This window comes from Perognathus longimembris, chromosome 1 (assembly GCF_023159225.1).
Source record: "Perognathus longimembris pacificus isolate PPM17 chromosome 1, ASM2315922v1, whole genome shotgun sequence".
Classification (NCBI taxonomy): Eukaryota; Metazoa; Chordata; class Mammalia; order Rodentia; family Heteromyidae; genus Perognathus; species Perognathus longimembris.
In genome coordinates, this window is record NC_063161.1 from 22,189,951 (window position 1) to 22,201,619 (window position 11,669).

An 11,669-nucleotide genomic window follows, 5' to 3' on the forward strand; every position below is an offset into this window, starting at 1 on the left:
TTTTAGCCTTATATTTAGAGACTCTGCCTGAAGAGCATTACACAGAAACCCTGTAGACCCTGGGTTTTTATGTCCAGCGATCAGTTCAAAATGTGATGGATTCCATAGTTTTAATGTTCTTCAGCAGCCTTTCTGGTGTCAGGTAATAAAGACTCTAATTGTTGGGTGTGGGTTACACCTCCATCACTATGATCTTGCTGGATAAAACATGCTCAGCCTCTAATACCCTCAGGATAACTTTTAGCAAACAGTTTTCATCTCCCTAGTTTCTGTTTCTACTTCTGAAAATATGATAATAACAGATATTATAGGGATTTGACAGTATGTGATTTAAAGTAACATGAAAATGCTGAGAAATAGCACAGAATATAGTAGATTCGCTATATTAATTTTAATTCTTCATTATAGGTATAAAAATGTGTAATTTGAGGGCTGGGAATATGGCCTAGTGGTAAAGTGCTCGCCTCATACACATGAAGGCCTGGGTTCGATTCCTCAGCACCACATATATAGAAAAAAGCCAGAAGTGGTGCTATGGCTCAAGTGATAGAGTGCTAGCCTTGAGCAAAAAGAAGCCAGGGACAGTGCTCAGGCCCTGAGTTCAAGCCCCAGGACTGGCAAAAAAATAAAAGAAATGTGTAATTTGACTTGAAATGCACGAAGTTATTAATTTTTTTGGTCTTACAGTGAGTGCTGATTTTATTAAGTGTGTGTTGAGAACATCAGCTTCCCAGTGGCCTAAGTCCTATTTAACATATTTAAAATCTGTAACAGGCTCTATAACACATTTATTGCTTTATGAAGAAGTATTTATGACCTGGGCACCAGTGGCTTACACCAATAATTCTACCTACTCAGAAGGCTGAGATATGAGCACCATAGTTCAAAGGCAGCCCAGGCAGAAAGCCCATGAGACCCTTATCTCCAATTAGTTAACAAAAATCCACAAGTGGATCTGTGACTCATGCATGGTAGAGAGCCAGCCTTGAGTAGCAAAGGTAATTAAGAGCATGAGTCCCTGAGTTCAAACCCCAGAACTAGCATAAAAGAAATAGAGGAAAGAAAAAGAGCAATCTTCAAGGGTCTATATAGCTGAAATTTTTTCAATGAAATCTCAGATTATGGAATTTGGTGTCCTCTAAATTAGAGTTGTTTTATCCAACATCTTATAACAAAGACACTTAATTATATTTGATTTGACTGTTTGTCTTTTAATCCTAATTCTTCTTTAATTCATTCATTTTCTTTGTTTATGAAATTGACATCTTTCAATAATTTTTAAAATAATGATAGTAAACTGTTATGCCTATGAATCATTTTCAAGTTGCAGACATTACTTTCAAAGAGAATATCTTTGTTTTTCAACTATACTACAAAAATTTGGATTTTCCCCATATATACATATAATATATTATATATAATATATATTATACAGGATATATATTACATACATATCCTATGTTATATATAATATATAATAATTATATATATAATGTGATAGTGGTCATGGAGAATATCTTTGCATAGGTTTACATACTATAGCATTACATGCTAAAAATACTTAAGATGTTTTACATGAAATATATATAAAAACTGATACTAAAATATCTTGCCTAAACGTTTTTATAAACATGAAGAAACAAACATTTTGGAAGTCAGCATCTTTTAACTAGAGCCTATACAATGAAAGCATCAAGTACATAGGTGGATAATAGATCTCTCATATGCTAAAATTCATCAAGAACTGACAACGATAGATCTATCAAACTAGACCTTTGGGAGGCAATAACTTTGTACAACTTTTAGCTTGGAAAAAAATCAATGAGCACATGATGACAGAATGAAAGATTATTGCCTGGTGATTTTTTTTTTAGCATTTTTTTGTTCTTTTATATGTTTTGGCATTAAGCTATAGAATGATATCTGCATGTAAGGTTTGGGAGGAAATCCACAAATGAAAAACAGGCATTGTTAATGATTTCCAGATCTGAGGAGCATAAAAATAGAGTTCCCTTCACATAAGAAGTGAAATGGAAATGTTAGTGTTTATTATTTGTATTATATTAGCATAAATTGCTTCTGTGGCAGGAAAAAAAGTCCAAGTAAATCAATACATGATACAAGTTGATGGGTCTCAAGAATGATGGGACAGAAAAGATTCAATTGTTCAAAGTTTACTCATTGCATCTTTTTGAAAACATTTGCTCTAGTCACAGTTCATGAGACTTTTAGATGAACATAAAAGTAAGGAAAGACAGAAACTGTGTTAAGAAGTTTTTTAGAGACACATTCTCACTCTGTTGGCTCCTTTGGAGTCAGGATTCAATGTTTGGTTAAACGCTATGGCATTTGAGCTAGTTAAGCATCTCTCTCTGTCTCTGTCTCTGTCTCTCTCTCTTTCTGTGTCTCTCTCTCTCTTTCTGTGTCTCTCTCTGTTTGTCTCTCTCTCCCCCTCAGTTCCATAGGGAATGAGTTGAGCTGTTCTTGCTCACCACGTCCACCTGCACTTCGTTAGAGAGCAAAGAGTTTGCATGCCACACCACAAGAGCCCCACAATGACATAACTCTATTCAGAGACTGGCGTGACTGGGCTGGTTTCCCCCTCCCCCAAACACACACACACACACACACACACACACACACACACACACACACACACACACACACCCTCCTCAGTTCTTGTATCACTGAGGATCTGGCAAGCAGCTCTGTTCTGACAGAGTGCACAGCATATATTGGTGGATTCTTGTCCCCAGTGCATCTGTTTTAAGAATTAAGGAAAGCAGTGTCAGGACAGTAAGGTAAGTGCTGTTTTAACTATAGCTCAGAGGATACTGACTCTTTGGGACAATATTTATTGTAACAAGAGCAGCAAAAAGTTCCAGGGGGAACTTTGCCAATTGCTATTCAACAGCAAATCCACAGTTTTGAGAATTTACTTTCACATTTTTACTTTTGCTGTACTCTCCAATGATTTATGGATTTTAGAAAAAACTTTATATAGTATTGTGTTGATGTGCAAAAGAAGCTATAAACTACTGCAAGCTAAAATAAGAAAATAAGCTAGATACAATGGAAAGATAGGAAGCTTAAACTGTTTTGTCTTTATGCTAATTAGTTATGTATGTTAGAACTGTGGAAACCTAATCTTGAAGGAAACACTGGTCATTTCAATCAGAGGTTGACATATTGGTACTTGCCATATTACTATGATTTGTTAAGGTTTATGACAAATATTAAATTTTAGAAAATGTTAGCAAAAGAATCTAATCAATCTTAACAGATTGCTTGTTTTTCTTTTGTTAACTTTTTTGTTAAAAATTCATTTTATATATGTATATATATATATATATATGTTTTGACGAACACCTTTTAAAGAAATTCTGGGAAATAGTTCCCTTTGAGCAAAAAGAATTTCCTCTATAGCCACAGGTATTTCAAAACACTGGGGAAAGTTCAGTGTGCTTTAGCCTCATAGTAGAGGCATTGTATGGTTACAAGCTCTCTTTGAATTCAGAGCTCTCACTTTTACTCTGCCAAAAAATTATGGAAGAACTTTTGGTTACTATTCAATGCTCACATTATACAACTCCCATGACTGTTTGGTTGCATACTTAATTATAAAAGTAGAAGCTTATTAATGGAACAAGACAAATCTTGGCATTACTAAACATACTGTAGCTTATAAAGAATCCTAGGAATAAAGCATCATTTTCTGTGCTTTGTAACTGGCATGTCCAATTCCTGTGAACTAAACTAAATACCTTTACCAAAGTATTTGGGAATAAGTTGTTAGAAATCAGATTGCAACTTATGTGAGCAACTGAAATATTTCTAAAAATCTGTCTTGAGTGTTTCAGTAAGCAAAGTTTCATATAATTCCATGTGAAAGAAAATAATATATGTTTAAAATTCCTTATCTCCTAAATCCTAATTATTCTTAACTAGATCCAAACATTGTGTCATACTTTCTCATAGCAAAATATGCCATATGGTGCCATGTATAAGCATTTTGATTCCCTTCCCATCAATGACTACTCAAATGACTGCCAGCTTCTTAATAACTCTTCACTCTACAAAAGTCTATATTATCCTTATTACCTAACCTAATGAATGTATATTTCCTGCACACAATGCAACTGTTCTTTATTGATTTCTATCTTAGAAATGTTTGTATAACAATTCCAACTTACTTTAAATACATATTCTCAGTTGAATCCTTTCCTAATCTCTCCCTCTTCTACTCTGCGAGGCCACTAAAATCTAAAATCTGGGTAGGCAAACACTTCTACCTGAAATTTTGGTTGGAAGAAGTTAGAGTGCATAGGAGTTACTTGGAGTGAGAGGAACTTTATTGCAAAAGTGAAAGAATAATTTTCCCCTAAGAGTTAAATATGCTTTTAGATTTGATACAACTTTGATCATTTGACATTTTTCTGATTATTAAACACTTGCTTTTCTGTTGTTAATTTGTGAATATTTATTTCAGAATAAAGTTTTTATGTGTTTCAAAGCATGGACTATGAAACAAAACTTGAATAACATAAATACTCATCCACCCCAAGAATTCTTTCTTCCTTAGAATCAACAACAATAGCCCATGTGAAGGAATGTAGCCTCTCCCCCCTCCACTTCACAGGGAATAAACACAGCTTTCTTCCAGAGAAAAACACACAGGGCCCAGGTTCCCAGGATCATCTTAATGAGACATTTTAATTAAGTTGAATGGTAGGGTGCAGAGTACAGTTTGCAATTGTCCTCTCATTTTCATTTCTTTTGGTTTTGAGAGATATTGTGTAGCAGTTCTGACTTGGTGGTCGGCAAACACCACCCAGAAACCTCTGCAGGAGGTCATTTGAACAAAGCAAAAACCTAAAGAAAATAGACTGGAACAGTTAGCCCGATTAATTCCAGAAGGGGGCGCACATGTATGTACTCTAATCTAAAGCTTTTGTTCTCAAAGTTGTAACTATGCACCCTTACCATTATACTTCAATTAAAAAGTTCTACTTTTTATTTTTTATTTTATTGTAAAGGTGAAGGCTACAGTTACGTAAGTAAGGGAGTAAAAAAAATCTAAATTTTAAAGTCAACAAAACCATATATTTCAGATGTATTGAAAGGGTAATATCAAAGAGCAACATGCGGTTTTTTCAAAAGAAAAAGAGATATACTTTCACTGATGGATTTAATATTGTAAACTAAATTTCTTTTGTCCAAAATTATACCATTTTTCTAATAATTTGTGTTCCTACTTTAGGCTTCCACAACACTCACAGAAAATGAATCTAACTGCATTCACCCTATTCTTGGCATTGATTAGTGGTGTCATTGGTCAATACTACTATGATTATGATTCCCCTCTATTCATTTATGGGCACCCATCACCAAACTGTGCCCCAGAATGTAACTGCCCTCAGAGCTATCCAACCGCCATGTACTGTGATGAGCTCAAGTTGAAAAGTGTGCCTATGGTACCTGCTGGAATCAAGTACCTTTACCTTAGAAATAACCAGATTGACCACATTAATGAGAAAGCCTTTGAGAACGTGACTGATCTGCAGTGGCTCATTCTAGATCACAACCTTCTAGAAAATTCCAAGATAAAAGGAAAAGTCTTCTCTAAGCTGAAACAATTAAAGAAGCTGCATATCAACCACAACAATCTGACCGAGTCTGTGGGCCCACTTCCTAAGTCTCTAGAGGACCTGCAGCTTACACATAACAAGATCACAAAGCTGGGCTCCTTTGATGGGCTGGTAAACCTGACCTTTGTCCACCTTCAACACAATCAGCTCAAAGAAGAGAGTGTTTCAGCTTCTCTGAAAGGCCTTAAATCACTTGAATACCTTGACTTGAGCTTCAATCAGATGAGCAAACTGCCTTCAGATCTCCCAGCATCCCTTCTAACTCTCTATTTAGATAACAATAAAATCAGCAACATCCCAGATGAGTATTTTAAGCGTTTTAGTGCATTGCAGTACCTCCGTTTATCTCACAATGAGCTGGCCGATGGAGGAGTACCAGGCAATTCCTTTAATGTATCATCCCTGCTCGAGCTGGATCTCTCCTATAATAAGCTTAAAAGCATACCAACCGTGAACGAAAACCTGGAAAACTATTATCTGGAGGTCAACCAAATTGAGAGTAAGTAGAAAATAGTGTTTGATTGACATATCCTCAAGTTTTCAAATACCTCATCTGTGCAACAGACATATTGCATCTGACTCGAAAAAAATAAGTGAAAATGTCAGTCATATATCTTTCTCATGTACATGTAGAACTTGGCTCCATTGTATACTCAATTTCTTTCTAACCTCTCTTTGGAGTAGCCAGATGAAGACCAATTAAGATAATCAAATTTGGGCTGGGAATGTGGCTTAGTGGTAGAGCCCTTGCCTAGTATGCAGGAAGCCCTGGGTTTGATTCTTCAGTACCACATATACAGAAAAAGCCGGAAGTGGAGCTGTGGTTCCAGTGGTAGAGTGCTGGACTTGCACAAAAAAAAAAGCCAGGGACAGTGCTTAGGCCGAGTTCAAGCCCCAGGATGAGCAATTAAAAAAAAAAGTCATCTAATTTAATTGCAAATGTATTCAAATTTGATATTCTGGAATAATTGATTCCGCTGAGTTATGTCATGCTGTTTATCTTTCTTCTTTTATGACTTAGATTTATGTTTGATATTAATTTCTCGCTAAGGTCTAGCTGCAAAAACGAAAGAAAAAAAAAGCTTAAACTGGAATCCCTAGCAGAGGTTTTTAAACCTGCCTCCCACTAACTTTCAGAGCAGATCAAACAAAACCCACATCCTTCCCAGACAGTTACGAGGCTCCACATGGGGCACTGTTCTAACATGGCCGCCATCCCCTCTCCCACGTATTATGTTCTGATGATAATGAAACACCACAGAGCTGCTTTTTGTTGGTGTTTTTTTGTTTTTGTGGTTTTTTTTTTTTTTACATAACCCTATCTTTCCTTGGATATTTTTCACTTTCTCCTTCTCTTCTTTTGCTACCTTCTTTGATTTTTTCACTTAATTCTTAGATGGAGCTTAACGTGATCTAGGTGGGATGTTTATGTACTCTTCAGATCTTCTGCAAGTGTTAAAGAAGAAAGAAATCATGATTCAGGAATAGAGATTTTTAAATGACATATTACCTTTAAAACACTGACAAAGACACTTAAAGGGCTAGGAATATGGCTTAGTGGTAGAGTGCTTGCTTCATATACATGAAGCTCTGGGTTTGATTCCGCAGCATCACATACATATAAAAAGCCAGAAGTGGTGCTGAAGCTCAAGTGGTCGAGTGCTAACCTTGAGCAAAGAGAAGCCAGGGATAGTGCTCAGGCCCTGAGTTCAAGCTCCAAGACTGGCAAAAAATAAAATAAATAAATAAAAAGCACTGTGAGCATCTTTGTCTGATAAAAGGGGGTTCACTTCCTATACTGGATTAAATGTGGTTGTCAGTGTTTACATTGCACATTGACTTTATGTCAGTTCCTGAAGGCGGGGCACTTTTATGAAGCAGATCCTGATTTCCAACTTCAATAGTGTATTTGGTTGTTTCTTGGAAATCACCAAGGTGAAGCTTTGGACTGTTTGACTATCTCATGAACAAACATTATGCTGGGTGACATTTAATGTTATTTTCCTACGTATATTGGCAACCAAATCTTCAATTTAGAATATTTTTCCAGGTAATAATGATATATACCTATTATCTATGTTTTCTTAGTATAATTGAGCCCCTTTCTTTAATTTCCAGTATTACATTTAATGTCTAGTATAAAGTAATATATAATCATAGGCCAATACAGTGAAGGACCAGTTCCAGAATTCCTTTTGGATAAGAAAAAACACATACGTTCACATTCCTAGGACAAAATAGTGTAGTAGTTACACACACACACACACACACACACACATTCTTCCATATACTCTAAAATACCTTAGATTAGTTATAATTTAAGTACAACACAAATGACATCTATATTCCCCAGTAACTGAATCTACATGGTCATCACAAATGCAATTGTTTCCCAAACAGTTCTTGTCTATGGTTTGTTGAATCAACCAGAGGGGAGCCCACATATGGAAACATTTGTAAAGCCAAAATTTTTGATATTTTAATTCTTTCTATATATTCTGTATATGTGTGTGTGCATATGCATACATTCGATGAAAAGAAAAGCTAAGTGTTTCAATGTCAGCTAGTAGATAAGTAGCAGAGATAGAATCCCCAAATAAGCTTATACATGATCATCTCTGCTTTTGTGGATGTCGGAGTCATTGAAGTGAGTATGTCATAGGAAATAAATACATCATGCTTGAATTTCTGCTGAAGCAATTATTTGAGTTTAAAATGAAAGTAAACAAGATAAAGGATAAGTTTAACTTTAATAGAATTAGTCTTTATTACACATGCAAAGTTTACATGCATTCATATTGTTAACTTTATCTAGCCTGGTCTTAGATTTTTATTAAAGTCTAAATTAAAATTAGCTTTTCACTTATGACAGCTTTTCAACTACAGAAGAACATTGGCTCTGATGCTGGACATTCCATTGGTTTTAGCCTTGAGGGTTTGATCCATTGTCATAGTGTGTGGTTGCTGGAACATTTTTTTAAAGAGATCATCTTTTTAAAATCTCTCTTATTTTTAGATATAAAACCCAAGAGTACTCATTTGGTGAGATTGTTCATAGAATAGCATCAGTTTATATTTCTTCAGGTCAGACTAATTATTCCATAACAGTTCTTAGATGATAAGTCACATCACTTGAATGACTATCTGAAATCATGTCTTAATAAAAACAAATGTGCTCTGTCCTTTGAAACATTCCACTCAATATCTTGTTCTACCATCAGTAGTGTGTATTAAATATTGTTATAGCCAGTTCAGCAGACTAGACTAGAGATTTGGTGGTTTCCATTTCAAAGATACATAGTATAAATGATTTTAGTGAGAAGTTATATTCCATAATATTATAAGCTTGAAATTTTTAAGTAATTATTTTAAGCTAATACAATAAAAAAGTAATCAAACCTTTTTTTATAATTCTTAATTTTCAGAGTTTGATGTCAAGAGCTTCTGTAAGATCCTGGGACCATTATCCTATTCTAAAATCAAGCATTTGCGTTTGGATGGCAATCCTCTCACCCACTCCAGTCTGCCCCCTGATATGTATGAATGTCTACGTATGGCAAATGAAATCACCGTGGATTAATATCCTCCATTGCTAATCATCCTGAAGAATCATCTGGAGCTATATTTGACAATTAAGTTTTCCTGTGTGTGTGAAGTGTTCATAATTTTCATTGTTTTTGCTGTTTATTACTTCCGAGAGTATTCAATAGTAAGAAAAATGTTTTGTAAACATTTACTGTGTTTTTAAATAAGAGAAAGATGAAAAGCAGGCCTATTTCATCACAAGAACACATACGCACACACACGCATGCACACACAAATAGACATCGGATTCCACACTTTACTTATAAATTCAGTGTTTCTTCCATCTCTATTGTCCATTGATCTTCAACACTTTTGTATCCGTTAGAAGTCAGCCAAATTTGATAATCTCTATATCTTAATTTAATGGGCAGAAAAGCATGAATAAATATGTATACTTACTTGAACCAAATTACCTTGATAAGTTCATTTTTGTTGAAAAAATAGGTGGCACAATTTAAGAACAGTAATATTTTTTCAACATACTAAACAAAATTTATGCAGTCATGTGCACCTACAGAAGTATTAAGAATTTTCACATTTACCTAACAAAAATTTTCTTTTCTAGAACTATTTTTCACTCTAAGTCATATGTTTCTTTTTGATTATTTGCATGTTATCTTTAACAAGCTGATAGCAAAATAAAACATAGTAAATGGCATGACTGTGTTTGAATTCTTGTGAAACTCATAATCTCCCCTATATATACTCCATAAAAAGAATGTATTGCATGTGTTAAGAGAAATATCTTAGTTACTTCATCTTAGGTAAAAATGACCAGGTAGCAAAGGGCTGTCATCATTTATGACTGAGCTGGTTGGCAGATGTGAAGTTTTACAGGAGGTTAACCTTTGATTTTTGGGACTTTTCTACATAAAGGTTAGTTTCTTTAGCTGTGAAAGCACTCAAGTACTTCTTGTAAGAATTTTAAAATTATTTTTTCTTAACAAGTCAAGAAGAAGCAAAAATATAATTCCCTGCCCCTCTATAGTAAATTAACTACCATTTCTTAAAAGAAGTACATAGTATAGAATGAGATGTAAATTCTCTTTACCAAGAATGTGTCGGCTCAAATGAGTTTTATAACTAGATTGGTTAGAAGAAACCTCCCAGTTGGCAGTCTCTCTACATTCTTTTGATTTACCTCTACCAAAATTTCTATGTGTCTAGGTGCTGGTGGCTCATTCCTGTAATCCTAGCTACTAAGGAGGCTGAGATCTGAGGATCTCATTAACCACCCCTAGACTGGAAGTGGAGTTATGGCTTAAAGTGATTGTCTTTATAGTTAAGATGGATTGGATAGAAGATGGTAGTTCCTTAAACCATGAGGAAAGTGCTATGGCCTTGCACAGTTATTTGATGGAGACAACTGTTCGATCCTGGTATGGGACAGCTCCTCTCTCCAATGTCTGGACTCCATCTCCTCAGGACACCAAAAAGGGGTGCTGTCAGTTTACTCCTCTATACCCTGGTCTAACTCAAGGCAGGTAAAAGAAGAAAAAAAGTCTGGAGATTTACTTATCTGCTTATCCCAGTGAGGATGGTGCTCTCCAAGTACGTAATCAGTGTTTTTCTAGTATGGATCCAGTCAAGGCAGTCTTCTAAATGTACATTACCTGACACAATGTCCCACATGCACAGATCTATTCATTCATGTGGCCTCAGATTCCATGAATTGAAATGGTACCCACGGAAGATTATTTAACCAGTGCTCAGTGTGATACATTTGTCAAAACCATCATGTAATATGATGGTGCAGGTAGCAAAATCTAGAGAACCGTGAAGAGTGAAAAAGGAGAAAAGATATCTTCTCTAGAGAAGCAATATAGAAAGAAGTCTGTGGTTCACAACATAAATATATAATAAATATTACTTGTGACATGTTCAGATGCATTTAAATTCTCAAGCTTTCAATATCTTGGCATGAGCCTCTTCTTTTTTTTTTTTTTTTTTTTGGCCAGTCCTGGGGCTTGGACTCAGGGCCTGAGCACTGTCCCTGGCTTCTTTTTGCTCAAGGCTAGCACTCTGCCACTTGAGCCACAGCGCCGCTTCTGGCCGTTTTCTGTATATGTGGTGCTGGGGAATCGAACCCAGGGCCTCATGCATATGAGGCAGGCACTCTTGCCACTAGGCCATATCCCCAGCCCTTTTTTTTTTTTTTTTGAAGGATCAAATCTTGGAGTTTTTATTAGAGCATTTGCAGTCTGCAGGCAGCCAGTTGTTACAAAGGCCTGGGGCCCACACATACACTTAACACCATCAGGAAACAGGCCAGAAAGGAAAGAACAAAAACCTTACCAACAAACCATTTCAGCTCCAATGGAGAGCTAACTTGGGGCTCCATGGGGATGAGAGATGAGCCAGGACACAGGACACGAGCATGGCCTAAGGCTTGAGCTGGCCTGACCCTAAATAGGATCAAGTCAGGAGGCTGGGTCA

At 35.8% G+C, this 11,669-nt stretch overlaps 1 protein-coding gene across 1 annotated transcript; it reads left to right on the top strand.

The window, feature by feature from the left end:
- Positions 1 to 2,654: 2,654 nt before the first annotated feature.
- Lum (lumican) lies at positions 2,655 to 9,891 on the top strand. Its single transcript, XM_048358391.1, has 3 exons — positions 2,655 to 2,801; positions 5,261 to 6,147; positions 9,074 to 9,891. The coding sequence occupies exons 2-3, from the start codon at positions 5,283 to 5,285 to the stop codon at positions 9,226 to 9,228; spliced, it is 1,020 nt and encodes a 339-aa protein (XP_048214348.1). The 5' UTR covers positions 2,655 to 2,801; positions 5,261 to 5,282; the 3' UTR covers positions 9,229 to 9,891.
- The last annotated feature ends 1,778 nt before the right edge of the window (positions 9,892 to 11,669 follow it).